The sequence below is a fragment of the Pseudophryne corroboree genome, chromosome 6 (genome assembly GCF_028390025.1).
Source record: "Pseudophryne corroboree isolate aPseCor3 chromosome 6, aPseCor3.hap2, whole genome shotgun sequence".
Classification (NCBI taxonomy): Eukaryota; Metazoa; Chordata; class Amphibia; order Anura; family Myobatrachidae; genus Pseudophryne; species Pseudophryne corroboree.
In genome coordinates, this window is record NC_086449.1 from 250,273,304 (window position 1) to 250,289,440 (window position 16,137).

The following is a 16,137-nucleotide window of genomic DNA, read 5'->3' on the forward strand; positions in this document are numbered from 1 at the left end:
TTCCGAGTTGATCGCTCCCTAGCAACTTTTTGCAGCGCTGCGATCAGATAGTCGCCACCTATGGGGGAGTGTATTTTAGCTTTGCGAGTGTGCGAACGCTTTAGCAGCTGACAGCACAAATTTATTTTTTTTGCAGTTTCTGAGTAGCTCTGGACTTACTCAGCCTTTGCGATCACTTCAGTCTTTTTGGTCCCGGAATTGACGTCAGACACCCACCCTGCAACTGCTTGGACAAGCCTGCGTTTTTCCAAACACTCCAGCAAACAGTCAGTTGACACCCACAAACGCACTCTTTCTGTCAATCACCTTGTGTTCGGCTGTGCAAATGGATTCTTCGTTAAATCCATCGCCCAGCACCGATCCTCTTTGTATGCGTATGATGCACCTGCGCAATGCAGTGCATGCGCAGTTTTGCCGAGATTTAATCTGATCGCAGCACTGCAAAAAGTTGCTAGCAAACGATCAACTCGGAATGACCCCCAATGTACAGTCAAAAGCTATATGTATTGTCATTTTGAAGTATAACTAACTGGCTTTGAACAAATCCTATTTAATGTGCTGAGCCTTCCATCACCCTCCCCCTCCTGTGCAGATGGTAAGAAGTACTGTAGACTGATAGCCCACTGTCAATCAGAGGCTAATCTCAGTGTTTTACAGAACTGCGTGCAGGCTGATACATCTACCGCATGAAACTGTACATATAAATCTTTATGTATCTGAGATGCCGGCATAACTGAAAGCGAATGCAACTGATAGTAATGGCTACTGGGACTTTTGTCCTCATTTGTATTGTTGACGTTATAGAACATCAGTGGTCTTCATGGTGGAATCTGCAGTAAGAACAAGCGGCATGATGGAATAAGAAGGCCAGCAGGAACCTACTTCTAGGACATCCTCAGGCATCACACTTTGTATATAGGCTGAAGGCTGAATAACTTCTGAAACTATCACTAATGGTCCTTGAGACTTGTCTTTTCTTGTTGCACTACAGAGGTCATTAGAGACTGATAAGAGCAAATCTTTTTTGGGGGTTAGCGATGTTCTATCACTACAACCAAACTACTGATCAGGACCTCGAAGATGTTTTCACCTAAACAGTAGATCTATAGATTGTAGAGACCTAACTATAGCTCATTGCCAGCTATGAGACTAATGGATGATATGACTGTCCGAAAAGCCCTGAGGAGAAACAAGCTATGCAATGATTTGCTGAAGTCTCTCTCTTACCAGGTGAGTAACCCCCAGATTTCTTAGTATGAGATAATACGTTTTGTACTTGAAGTATTAGCAGAATTTCCACCATAAAAAATAACAGTTAGGGATTAGATCATTTACGTATGCTTGTACAGTGAAGCTTTTTGTCCTGCACAGGACTAAATAATTTTATGTTCAGTAATTTGCAGAACCAACCTAACGCCATCCACTCCTATCATAGGGTCAGCATAGTAAAAGGTTGGAGGTGCTCCTGGAATCATAGAACTCAGTTCTCAAATTACAAATTTATGGCATTCGTCAAAGAAGCAGATTCCTTTTTAGAGCACTCTTTTATTATATATACTTATTGCAATGATATGATTGTAATAATTAAAACATAGCTTTTAATTCTTTTCTCTCATAAAAAATAACGGGTATCAAAGATTACATTCAGCGACTCTCAAAGTAATTGTATAAAGGTCACCCCCTGTGTAAACATTCAATAAACAAGTGTTGGACAGTAATTGTCCTAGTGGTGAAATTATAGTCACACAATTTCTTCTCACAATTTTTAATAGCCTTACAACTCAAGGCCTAAGATACGTGATATACCGGCATGACTGCTCGCCTCTTAAGACCACAAATAATTTCAATTATATGCATAATAATTTGCCTTCCATTCCGGTCGTGAGATACGTTGTCATGCCGACAATTCAGCAGTCAGTCAGCACGGGTTATGTGTTATCCTTTTCTCCACAATTTAATATTACAGTTATCTTTCAGCTAAATACAGTAAGAATGTTGCTATTTGTATCATTCAACTCTCATATAGGTGAAATTGGAAACTGTTATACCTCTTCCTGTATGGAGTTGGATCAACAGCTGAGACACCCTCAATTACTCTAAACAATGTGTCCCTTGCATTATTTCACATCAAAAGCACCTTAGTTTAAATGACGGCACAGAAGGAACTTTTCATCATCCCTCTATAGCCTGTTAAGTGTGCACCATGCATATATGTACTTTTTAAACATATGATGTTCCAATTAGATACTAAATCACAGTGGATTTTGTGTAATTGAGGCAGTATAAGGGGTTTTTTGTCCAATCAATCCCCTATTTTTTTGACAATACACAAGTTACACATTTCATTATTTGTTTATAGTGTACCACCGTAAAAGGAATCTCCTTCTTTGGTGAATGCCATAAATGTATGAATTGTTTGTAGTCACGTATCATACTTTGGTGGGGTATTCAGAATAGGATGGTGGTCTTAGAGTAGTTTACTGTGACATCTTCTCACTACCATATACTGCCCTGGTTTCATCCTTAGATATGTTGCTGCTGTGGTCCCTCCCCATGCTCTCTGTGCTGGTCATGTTGTCCCAGCATTAAGGTGTCCACTGGTACCAGGCTGCTCTACACCTTCTACCACATTTTGGCCTCCACTGTCTGCTGCCTGATGCTTTCCAGAAAGGTGTCGGAAACCGTCAAGGAACATGTAAGTAGCAGATTACAGAATGAGCAAACAAAGTGACAATTAAGGTGTGTAGAGATCTCAGTATCACAGACTTCAGCAGAGACGTAACACTAGTGACTCTGAGGTTCATTCCAAGTTGATCGCTCGCTAGCAACTTTCTGCAGCGCTGCGATCAGGTTAAATCTCGGCAAAACTTTGCATGCGTATGCACCGCAATGCGAATGCGCGTCGTACGGGTACAAAGAGGAACAGTACTGGGCGATGGATGTAATGAAGAATCCATTCGCACAGCCGATTGCAAGGTGATTGACAGAAAGACGGCGTTTGTGGGTGACAACTGACCGTTTTCTGGGAGTGTTTGGAAAAACGCAGGCATGTCCAAGCGTTTGCAGGGTGGGTGTCGGACGTCAATTCCAGGACCAAAAAGACTGAAGTGATCGCAACGGCTGAGTAAATCCAGACCTACTCAGAAACTGCAAAAAACTTTTTTGTGCCGTTGGCTTCAAAAGTGTTCACACACTTGCAAAGCAAAAATACACTCCCCCATAGGCGGCGACTATCTGATCACAGCGCTGCAAAAAGTTGCTAGCGAGTAATCAACTCGGAATGACACCCTCTAGCCATAGAGAGCCATGGGACTGCCATATGGCTTATACCCCTTTTCCACTATAAGCACAGGTCGCAGCGTGTCGCCTGACACGGCTGCGACCCATGCTACAGCCCCCTTTCAGCAGTGCTCACCAACCCGATATTGCGGGTTGGTGACGCTGCTAGTGATGTGGCATGGGCGGCGCTGGGAGATCACATGATCTCCCAGCGCCGCCCTCCCTATACACTGTGAATGGAGGCGACACGGCTCCCGTTCACGCTAGACAGCTAGCTGGCTAGCTACCCGGGTAGGATTCCCGGATCACTTGATCTGGGAATTTGCCGGGGGACCCGTTTCCACTAGGGAAAAACACGGGTAAATGCGCGCCCCCGCGCATTTATCCATGTTTTAAGGAGCTAGTGGAAAACGGGTATTAGTAGTACATGTGCAGTCTGGTTACATACTGATTTATCTGAACAGCCAGTCAGAGGCATTCTAAGAGAGGAGGGTGCAGACCCATGCAGGACGCCTCCTCTCTGCAGAGCAGTAGACTCTGGTATTGTGCCAGAGTATTGAGTCTACTGTGCATGCGCAGGTCTCTGGGAACATGGCATCTGCACCATTTTCCCAGTGATTGCTACTGCAGCGCGAACGCAGGCCTCAGGAGAGGGGAGTATAATTATATGGGTGCAGTACATGTGCAATCTGGTTATATACTGACCCTGGGTGCAGTGTGTGCATTACAGGTACATTATTTATATAAAATAGAAATGGTGTATTGAGACATAGTAACATAGTAATTGAGGTTGAAAAGAGGCATACTGCCCATCGCGTTCAAACTGTATTTTGTATTAAGTTGAGTTGATTTTACTGTACCTACTGAAGAATGTTTGACTAGTTAACAACTATAAATCATGTTACACCCAGATTAACAACGTCAATATTTTAAATGTTGTAACCTTGGATATCCTTTTCAATCGAAAATTCATCCAATCCCCTTTTAAATGCATTTACAGAGTCCACATTACCACCTTCCCTGGCAAGGAATTCCAAATCCTTATTATTAAATAATTCCTCTGATAACTCTTTGTAGTACCCCTTTACATATTTGAAGACATTAATAATGTCTCTTCTTAGACGCCTCTTTTCCAGTGTATACATGTTCAGCCTAGTAAGCCTTTCCTCATAATCCAGTCCCTCTAGCCCTTTAATCAATTTAGTAGCTCGCCTTTGAACCCTTTCGAGTTCACCGATATCTTTTTTATACAGTGGTGCCCGAAACCGAACACAATATTCCAGGTGCGGACGTACCAATGATTTGTACAGCGGCAGAATTACATCCTCGTCCCTTGTCTCAATTCCCCGTTTTATGCACGCTAACACCTTGCTTGCCTTCTTTACTGCGCTTTGACATTGTATACGGTTATTACGTTTATTATCATTGAGTACCCCCAAATCTTTTTCCAAAACTGTTATCCCTAGATTTTCCCTGTTTAATAGGTAGGATGCAAGTTTGTTTTTAGTCCTGAAATGCATAACCTTGCATTTTTCTATATTGAACCTCATTCTCCATTTAGACGCCCAGATTTCAAGTTTAGATAAGTCATTCTGCAGAGACTCCACATCTATTTCTGAATTAATTACCATACACAGTTTAGTATCATCTGCAAAGATTGACACTGTGCTTTCCAGGCCCATTTCTAGGTCATTGATAAATATGTTGAAGAGTAATGGCCCAAGTATGGACCCCTGTGGTATTCCGCTAACTACTGGTGTTCAGCTTGAGGACAACCCGTTGACCACTACTCGCTGTACCCTATTGTCCAGCCAGTTACTTATCCATGTACAAACAGTTTTTCCTAGGCCAGGCTCTTTTAATTTGATGATTAGTCTCCTGTGAGGCACTGTATCGAAGGCTTTTGCAAAATCTAAGTAGACCACATGCACTGCTTTTCCTTGGTCAAGATTGTCGCTCACTTCCTCGTAGAAGTTAACTAAGTAAAGGTCCATACACACTTAACGATAAAATGAGCGACGTCGCTCATTTTTCCACTCCTTGAGCGACGTCGCTCATTTTATCGTCAAGTGTGTATGCCGCCAGCAACGACCGATGCATGGCCCCGCGGGTCGGCAACGATCGTCGCTGTCGGTAGGGCATGCATGAAGGATGTGGACTGTCGTCCACGACCTTCATGCAGGGCTGGCAGAGGCTTGACGTCACTGAGTGATATGAGCGGTCGTATCGCTCAGTGTGTACAGGCGGCCGCCGACCGGCCGGCCGGCCCGGGAGGGGGAAACATTAGACGATGTCGCTCACAGAGCGACATCGTCTAATGTGTATGGGCCTTTAGTTTGACATGATCTGTCCCTCACAAACCCATGCTGGTTCTTGATAATAATCTTAGTGGTCTGCAGATACTCCCGTATGCTATCCCTTAGAATTCCTTCCAATATTTTCCCCACTAGAGATGTCAAACTAACCGTCCTGAATTCATTCAGTGTAGCTTTGCACTTACTCCTTATGTATCATATATGTATAAAAGAATCCTATGAATAGAAGAACAAGTAAGTTGTCTGGTTATACTTTACGAGTATAATCAGACTATTTCCTCCACAGTCCCCTGCACCAGTGTCACTCAATCCTGCACACTGGCAGATATGTGCATATGTTCACTAGGCAGGTGCAGAGTGATGTCACCAAGCTACACTACTTACACTTACTCTGCATCAGATATTAGGGGTCATTCCGAGTTGATCACTCGCTAGCTACTTTTAGCAGCCGTGCAAACGCATTGTCGCCGCCCACCGGGGAGTGTATTTTCGCTTTGCAGAAGTGCGAACGCTTGTGCAGCAGAGCGCCTGCAAAATCATTTTGTGCAAAACAAGACCAGCCCTGTAGTTACTCTTCGTGTGCGTTGATACTAATGACGGAGAGGCGGCTTTTGACGTCACACACCCGCCCAGCGTTCGCCCAGCCATGCCTGCGTTTTCCCCGACACGCCTGCGTTTTTCTAAACACTCCCTGAAAACGGTCGGTTGACACCCAGAAACGCCAACTTCATGTCAATCTTCCTGCGTTCAACCTGTGCGACTGAAAGCTTCGCTAGAACATGTGCAAAACCACGATGCTTTTTGTACCCGTACATCACGCGTGCGCATTGCGGCGCATACGCATGCACAGATTAGCCGCTTTTTTCACTGATCGCTGCACTGCGAACAACGACAGCTAGCGATCAACTCGGAATGACCCCCATTATGTCATTACTTTATGGCAGTGTTTATAGCAATTGTTTTGAATGGAGCAAATCCCAGATTGGTGACTGACTTTAATTTACTACAGAACTTAAAGGGATGATCAGGCTCATTCAACATTTTTCTATATGCCCAGTCCTTAGAATAACACTGGATGCAAGATGTAGTTAGGTCCAATCATTTAAATTAAACCAGTTCACCTTGGTTTTATACAATTGGAATTTTCATCTAACCTGCTCTGTTAACAGCTGCAAGAAATGTATATTTATAGTCAGTGATTTTTTTTCTACATACTGTAGAAAAGGTACTGATATTATGAATAAAAGTACCGGTACTCACCTAAGCTCACCTCCAGGTTGTAGAAGGTAATGTGGCCAGGTAAGTATCTCCCTGGTCCATGGGGTAGCTAGAAAGAAGGAATCTGGTGATACAGTACATTCCAGGCAGGTGTGTTAAAATATACCAGTTATGGCATTAGAGGAACTGCCTCTTGGAAAACAGGTGTCGTACTAGGTAGCACTGAGTACCAGCTGACTGATTATGGTCCATTGTGCAACATTGTACAAAATAAATATAGATAAACAGTCATAACTTTCTTAATGCACTTACATCTGTGTGTGTCTCTTTGTTATCACAGGTGCCTTGGTTTTCTCTCCTGTGCAGTCATCTGCCTGGCAGCACAGACTGTGACATTCTGGTGGGATATACAGCTGTGTACAGGGTCTGCTTTGGCACTGCATCATTCTACTTCATCCAGGCTGTATTCCTTGTCAATGTGAAGTCTACACAGGAGTTCAGGGCTATGGTCCACAATGGGTAAAGTGCAATACTGTACCGTTTATTGATTTATCATAGTACCACAGCTTATCTCTACATGTATGAAAGAGAGAGAAACGTAATTGATGTTTCATGTTATTATAATACACAAGGGTTGTTAATACATTTATAAACAGTGAGTACTGTTGTCATCATTTACATACTGTACCTTCCAGCCATGCCAGTTTTAGCAGGACAGTCTTGCTTTCAGGCACAATCCTGGCATATTATTCACGGGTCGCACTGTCCAGCAAGGTGGGGTGTAACGTTGGGAGGACACTCTCTCATATTTCACCCCTATTCCCCTCTACCAAATGCATTTGGAATTGGTGAGGTCTGATTTATTCTCTTCAGTGTTTATGAGGAAAAACGTGTTTATTGTTAGAAATAAAGGGCTGACCTTTCTGACCATTATTATGTATAATAGATGTAATATTGGATTCCTGTGACTGGGGTCGGGATGCAGCAATGCTAAAAATGAGGGCAAACCTCTGAAAATGGCTTTGGCCACTTACCACATATGCAACATTCCTAGAAATGTGATACATTCCGAAACTTGGATGTAGTGGGTAAGGCCATGGCGTTATCCTGTAGAAGTCTATGGGTTTCTATCGCATTGCCCTCTGAAAGGAATCCAATCGGATCCCTCCCAACACACCTGTTGCATTTTTGTTATCTGACGCATGCGCAGAAAAACTCCCGGGTCCTAACCCCAGAAGTCCCCACACTGCAAAGGACAGCTCTCATTGGGAGCACTGTCCTTAGCTGAAATATTCATGTATATGGCATTAGTAAACGCTGACATGCATGTGATGAGTGGCGTGATGCATCGCAATCACAATGCAATGCATCATGCATCCCACGCCCTGTGTTAATACAGGTGTGAGATAGCAGATCTACAGTATATAGCTCAACAACCAATAGGTCAACACCAAATGGTCAACATGCATTAGGCTGACAGGTACAAGAGGTCGATAAATAAAAGGTTGACAGAAAGGTTGACAGGTATAAAAGAAAGTTAGGGTCAAAAAGTCAACATGACAATGGGCGACAAAAGTTTTTTCAGTTTTTTGGGTCAAATCTTGTATGTTTGGTAATATGTAACCACCATCAGTAGAAACGTATACACTCACAGGCTCGCTTTGCTCTTGACGCTTTCAGCAAGGTGGCTCACTGCGCTAGCCACAGGTTACTATTCCCAGTCGTAGTCCATGTGGATTGTATATCAAGTAAAAGTTTGGAAAACATGTTTAAAACCCAATAAAACATGTGTTGACCATTTGTGTGTCGACCATTGTCATGTCAACCGTTTGTACCTGTTGACCTTACATACTGTTGACAGGACTGTAACTGGGGTGGTGCAGATGGGGAATGCAGTCAAAATGCTCACGGTCACGAGCCTCGCATTCTGGAGATACCGGAATCCCAAAAACGTGCATTTTGCCAACGGCCGGCATCCTGACACCCGCCACCTAACTCCCGCTCAACTGGTGGATCCATGCCACCAACCAAATCGGAACAGAACCTGTGGCGAGCGAAGCTCACCACTGGGCCCACAGTGTGGCGAGCACAGCGACCCAACAAGGGGACTAGTTGCCTCACTGTCATATTCTGGCAGACAGGATGCCGCTGTCGGTATACTGACAGTCGGCATCCCATCTGCTGGTATATCATACCAGACCTGCAGACAGTGCTCAGCATACATCCACACCGCCCACGATTGCTTGTCTATGTTGCCAGCTGCTGCTTGCTGTACTGTATAATAGTAACAGTGCATTCTGCTCCTTCCCTGCTGTATGCACCGCTACTAATATACATTAGAGTGGGCAGCGCTGCAGCTATCTCTCCCCCGTGTGCTCCTTCCCACCTTCCCAGTCTCCTGCAGGGTTTTCGGCCAGGCACAGGAGTGTCTGTGGGGCCTTCCTTATCTCCTGCAGTGTCCAGAGGGACTTTTCATAGGGGACATTTTGTGGATGCTGCTTAGAGGGGGAGGGGGGGGGGGCTGGGGAATGAAACAGGTGGAGGAGCTCTACCTGGCATAATGTGTATAAGAGGCTAATCTGTGGCATAACGTGTATATGGGGCTCTACTGTGGCGTAACTTGTATAAGCGGCTCTACTGTGGTGTAATATGTGTAAGGGGTTCTTCCATGGTATAATGTGTAAAAGGGGCTCTTCTGTGTAGCATACCGTGTATAAAGGGCACTACTGTGTGGCATAACATGTATAAGTGGTAAGACTGTGTGGTGTAACGTGACTAATGAATACTACTGTGCGGTGTAATGTGAATTGGTACTATTCTGAGCCATGCCCCTTCTGCAAGAAGCTACTGTCCCTATTTTAAATATCGGGATGTGGGGGTACCAATTCTCTTTCTGGCACAGAGCAATGTCTAGTTACAGCTCTGACTGTTGACCTTTCATCTGTCGACCTTTTTAACCTGTTGACCTAATGCATGTCTACCATTGACCTATTGACTGTAGACCTAGATATTGTCTATCTATCATCCTGATCTCATCTCCTGGTGACCTCTAATTTCCAGTAGCAGTGCATTATCCGATATATGGTACTAAACTTCTTGTCCCGCTGATGACTTTTTTAGTCCTATTGTACTTGTTTATGACGAAGCTTTCGAAATCTATCAAGTAATAAATAATAATTTAAGCACATGAATAATCATCAGGGGCAGGAAAAAGTGAACAGCATCTGAAAAGAGGACTGGAATTGGTGCTAAATGTTTGTGAAATTTCACTAATGTGATTTGTCAAACCTTCTACAAAGGACAAGTGGAGGTGTTAGTCATAGTTACCAATCCTATTCTAGCTATCATGTGTCTAGTACATTTAATATAATAATGGCTGCGATCTGATTGGTTGCTATGGGAGACACCTCTAGTTGTTGTCCTTAGAAGTTTTGACAAATCTACCCTAAATTTGTGTTGTGCTTTGCATTACAGTGATGTAATGATGTAGTAATAATAATGTATTTGATGTACAACAGTATTTTGGAGATTACCTAGAGTTTATGATGGGACAAACACGGGCAATACCTCCCTACCCCGTTCTGCAGATCCGTCAATTGGCGATCTGATCCACCGATTGGTGGACATCATTGATCAGCGATTTGGCAGGGAATTGTTAAAATCCAACAGGTTAGTGATCCCAAAGTGCCTGATCATTTTTGGTTGGACTTGGCGAATCGAAAACTTGTAACATGCTGGATTTCCCTGATCCCCCAAACAAGTCATCTGCAGAAAAGGGAATTTACCCGATAGCTGCCTGATGTTTGGGCTCTTTAACTCATCAGGGACAGCCAATGTACTGTATTATGTATCACATGATGAATTACAATACACAGGGTCTGTTTCATGTTTGTTAGTAAAGCAAAAAAGCAAGCAACTGGGCAAAACCATGTTCCACTGCAGGTGGGGCAGATGTAACATGTGCAGAGAGATTAGATTTGGGAGGGGTGTGTTGAAACTGAACTCTAAATTGTGTAAAAATAAAGTTGTCTAACATTTGTTGGCTACATGCAAAGGCAGCCAGTATTTACCCTGCACAGAAAAAATATAAATGAATAAAAAAACATGACTCAGGCTCACAGTTCAGTAGTGTCGATACTGATTTTGTTTATATTGTGCTTTGTAGGTTTTGGTGTCTGAAGCTCCTGATTTTAGTTGGAATGTGTGTTGCAGCATTCTTTATCCCCAGTGAGTCTTTTATACGCGGTAAGAAAAGGCAGAAATTGTATTGTATATTTCATTATTTTTGTCATTTATTTTTGTGTATGTGAGTGACAAGAGGGCGCAGTTATTGAGCGGAAACAAGGATGAATCATGATAGTATGTTAGACTCTAGCTGTGTCTTTAGTCATTGGATGGCTCACTAGAGGTTATTATTATCATAGAGTGGAACAATGGGGAAATAGATAATAAATAATACAGGGACATAGAAGATAGACAAATTAAACAAGTAGACAAATAGATGTGAAAACAAAGGCTGGGGAGGTGACAGCTTACAACCTAGGGAATTTATCAAGCAATGATTTGTTAAAGTCGCCGGTGTTTGTATTTTTACAGACTTATTAAAGTCAAAACTGACATGATACAAATTGCCAATTTTTAAAATATCCAGACTACAAATCATCATATTTATTAAGCTGTGTTCACGAGCCATTAGAATATCTGCCACAAAAGGTGTCAAACAAAGAGACACGTGAGATAACTGAAACCACAGCAAATTTACCCGTCATCAAGTCGCAAAGAAAAATTGTTTGTAAAAAAACATCACTCACCTTCCTGAACAAGCTGTGTAAATAAGCAGGGCCTGCTACAGACTGGCCCCCATCTATAATGTAGGCTGACTTCGCTTCTACCTTTTTTATTTAATGCAAGGGATTACATTGGCGAAAGAGAAGAATAAATAAATGTATCTACAGAAAAGTATGTAGGAAAATTATATAATATTAAAATAACAGAACACACACAAACATTGGTTTACCCATTCTTGGCACGGAATACATATGTTTTACCGGCAGCCGGGATCCCGGCTGTCATGATCCATGATTAGTAATAGCTGCATCCAAAGCATATTCTCACCAAGAAAATCTGAAAAGGGTTAGACTCCATTGTCGGGTTAAGTGGGTACCTATTGTTCAGCACAGAGCTTACCAGGGCCTGACTAAGGGTTCCAGCTGCCCTAGGCTAATAGAGAAGTGGCCTGTGGCTGTTGTTACATGAGGTACGGGTGGCACGGGTGTAGTATGGTATGCCGGCGGCCGGGCTACCGGCGACTATCATACCGGCGCCGGGATCCCGACCACCGTCATACCGACAGCGTGGCGAGTGCAAATGAGCTCCTTGCGGGCTCGCTGCACTCGCTGCGCTGCGGGCACGGTGGCGCGCTACGCTATTTATTCTCCCTTCAGGGGGGTCGTGGACCCCCAAGAGGGAGAAAAAGTGTCGGTATGCCGGCTGTCGGGATTCCGGCGCCGGTATACTGTGCGCCGGGATCCCGACAGCCGGCAAACTGAAGACCACCCAGTGGCACAAAGTGACAACCCCTCTATTATAACAATACCAGTACAGCAAGGAAACCCTGCTTTCCTAACGCCACCATGGGAACTAAACTGGAGGCTGGAGATAAAAGAATGCATCTCCGCACTGGCAGGAGTCTTCTGTTTTAAGACAGTACTGATCAGGGATTACGTCTCCTGTTGGACTGGCTGGTATTGTGCCAGAGATTCTCATCTTTTATATGGCGTGGACTTTGTCACTTTGTGTACCTGCTAAAAGCAGGAAGATATTATGGCCCTCATTCCGAGTTGGTCGGTCGCAAGGCGAATTTAGCAGAGTTGCTCACGCTAAGCCGCCGCCTACTGGGAGTGAATCTTAGCTTCTTAAAATTGCGACCGATGTATTCGCAATATTGCGATTACTAACTACTTAGCAGTTTCAGAGTAGCTCCAGACTTACTCTGCCTGTGCGATCAGTTCAGTGCTTGTCGTTCCTGGTTGACGTCACAAACACACCCAGCGTTCGCCCAGGCACTCCCACCGTTTCCCCGGCCACTCCTGCGTTTTTTCCGGAAACGGTAGCGTTTTCAGCCACACGCCCCTGAAACGCCGTGTTTCCGCCCAGTAACACCCATTTCCTGTCAATCACATTACGATCGCCGGAGCGAAGAAAAAGCTGTGAGTAAAAATACTTTCTTCATAGTAAAGTTACTTGGCGCAGTCGCAGTGCGAACTTTGCGCATGCGTACTAAGCGGATTTTCACTGCGATGCGATGAAAAAGAACGAGCGAACAACTCGGAATGAGGGCCTATGTTTGGTTTGGTGCCTTACTTGCTGGTATAGGAGTGACTGCATCATTGCTCTGAGCGGTAAGGCGACTATACCCCCTACAGGCTTTGTTATTGGATTTGTCGTGCTTTGAACCCACTGGTAATTATTTCATTACAGTGCTGTAATCCTGAGTGTGTTTTGTACAAGAAAAGCTTGCTTGTGCTTTTAACCAACTATTTGCCTAAGTGAGTCTAAACTTCCTAATGGTAACAGTGGTGCCATGTTCTGAATAAACCAGCTACATAGCAAGATATAACATTTACCCTGTATCCTCTCACAGGTTGTACTATATAATAGGCAGGAGTCTCAGTACAATGTCTCAGAAGTCAGTGGCTGGGTGGTACAAATATTATTATTGTTTATTAAATTAGTGCCAGTCATAGACATTTAACCTACCAGTATGTTTGTTTGGACCACACAAGTATGGGGATAGCATACAGGCTATGACCACAGATCTGTGAGGCAGCAATGTGGTGATAATATTCTTTAATGTTGCATTATTTTTATAGGGTATGTGCAAAATCATAACCTAAATACAAAATATAGAAAATTACACATCTTAAATTCAAATAGCAAATGATAAATATGGCCTAATTCAAGGATAAATGCAGAAGCATAGTTGCCTACCTTCCCTCATTCTGCAGGAGACTCCCTGAAATACAGTAGCAGCAATCTCCCTGACTCCCTGAATAGTCCAGCAATCTCCCTGATTGCGCCTTATCCCCATTATGTAGCTGTTACATTCTTGGGGAAAAAAGAAATCACAGATACACACATTCAAATGGGATCAGTGCCATTTTCCTGCATTGGTTATAGGGCACAATGATCCCTATGGCATTGGCTACATGCATTTTAAATAAGGTTTCTCATGGCCACTTACAGTATGTGGAACCTCTTGTGAGACACAATACACAAACAAGTCAAGCAAAATATCAGTGTCCTTTCTCCAATAAGCGGATCTTACTAACTTTGGGGCTCATTTACATTTGGAAATAAGTCATTTTTATGACACGCCTCTCCCATGTAGCAGTACGCGTCCGCGCTGATAGGAGTTACTATCACAGTCTCCCTGAAATGCTTTTTCAAAAGTAGGCAAGTATGTGCAGAGGTGATGTGCACGCAGTTGGCCGATGGTTTGTGCACTGCATATCTTGGGGTGTTGGATTGCACACCCTAATTTTAAACATAATGAGAGGTGCTACCATGCTGAGACTACGTTAGCAATTAGAACAATTATAGTAAACTCTGCAATTTCACATAGTGTAAAATTGAGGTTCTTAGCATTTGTGTACCACACAAGGGTCTGAGTAGCACCGTGCATGTATCCCCAGTGCCTGCGCACAGAAACGCAGCACAGAATCAGACGTAGGTCCGAGAGTTATAGTGGGAGTTACTGGGAGATAACAGGAGGGTGGCATAGCCAACATGGGTGTGTCTCTGTGCAAAGACACATAGCTGCTCACATAGGAGAACATACTCAGATGGCAAAACTGCTCCAGCCGGGTGTAGTATTAATAGCCGAGGCTTGGGATCCCGGCGCTGGGATCCGGAATGCCGACACCGGCAGCGGTACAGGCGCAAAAGAGCCACTTGCAGGCTCGCTACGCTAGCCAAGCTGTGGGCACGGTGGGGCGTGGATACCCCAAGAGGGAGATATAGAGATATAGATATAGATATATATAAGATTGTGGTTGTGATCCAGTCCCATTGCTCTCCCTCCTTGGATCACATCTCACTTGGAGGGAAATGTCTGCTAGGCGCTGTTTCCAGAGCCCACGTGGTCTCCGTGTCTAGCCTTTTGCACGGGGGTGATCTGGACACTGACGGGGTGTTGCTGCAGACAGCTCCAGTTCAGCAGCCTGTGGTTGGGAAGGTCTCAGCAGGCAGCAGTTCGGAATGTCACCGGGTAGCGCGACTGTGAAGCGCACAGCTGGGATGTCTGGGCGCTCATCTTGGGAGGAGGGGATGGCCGCAGGCAGGGCCGGGCATGGCCCGGTGAACAGGGAGCCCATAAGACTGCTGTGGTCCATGAGCAGCTATCCGCATCCATAGAGGCACACTCTCTGCACCTGCTCTGTCGCTACAGCAGGCGGCTCTGCTTAGATATGCAAGAGCAGAGCCGCCGGCGGAAACCGAACATCGGGTGCCCCATGGACCACGAATGGTTGCTGAGCCAGCCCTTATGTGAAGCCAGATACCCTAGGCAATTGCCTGGTTCGGCTTTGCTAGCGGTAAATCCAGCCCTGGCTCCTGCTGTGCCGCCCCCAGAAAGTGTCGCCACTGGTCTGGGTTTTTTTACAGAAAATACATGCTTTTTTTTACTGTGCATGTACACCAAAAATACATATGCATATAACTTCACATAGTTTTGCATAGTGAAATGGGGGATGGGGGAATGAAGAAGTGAACAAGTGTAGGTTGAGTAGAGTAAGAGCATATTTGGGTATTTCATGGAGGTACTAGGGGGCTGGTGCAAATAATCAGTGATGCCAAGGTGTGGAGGCGGGGGGGGGGGGGGATGGGGGAGCTGGGCTGGAGAGAGGCTATCAGTCCTGTAGTGCATGAAGTGCAGGATGGGGCCATCGCACTGCGCATCGGATCTGCTACTGGTGCCCCCATCCCCTGGCATTGTAGACGCACATAATAAGTTGTTTTTTTATATTTTATAAGGAGGAGGACTGGCCACACCTACCCAAGTTTTCCACGCCCCCTCTCAGTACTGGAGTCCAGCTATCTGTGCACCTGCAAATAATATACACAATGATGATCAAGACGATCAGCAGCACTATATAACCACCTTTTTGTTAAATCTGTTACTTATATTTCAATAAGAGTTTTTTATGTAACCAGGACACAGGGAGTGTTGCATGCTTCTTTACTGGAGCAGTACAGGAAACCATAGAACTCAGAAATAGATTCATACACCAACTAATACAAATACAAAATAAGATCCGTTGTAACC

The 16,137-nt window shown here is 44.3% G+C and overlaps 1 protein-coding gene across 1 annotated transcript in view; it reads left to right on the forward strand.

Annotated features, from left to right (window-relative positions):
- The first annotated feature begins 731 nt into the window (after positions 1 to 731).
- Positions 732 to 16,137, forward strand: part of SERINC4 (serine incorporator 4) — a 109,790-nt gene continuing 94,384 nt past the window's right edge. The window contains exons 1-4 of the mRNA XM_063929958.1: positions 732 to 1,230; positions 2,528 to 2,695; positions 7,153 to 7,331; positions 10,978 to 11,057. Coding sequence (XP_063786028.1) covers positions 1,144 to 1,230; positions 2,528 to 2,695; positions 7,153 to 7,331; positions 10,978 to 11,057 — 514 coding nt within the window. The 5' untranslated portion in view covers positions 732 to 1,143. The remainder of the gene's footprint in view (positions 1,231 to 2,527; positions 2,696 to 7,152; positions 7,332 to 10,977; positions 11,058 to 16,137) is intronic.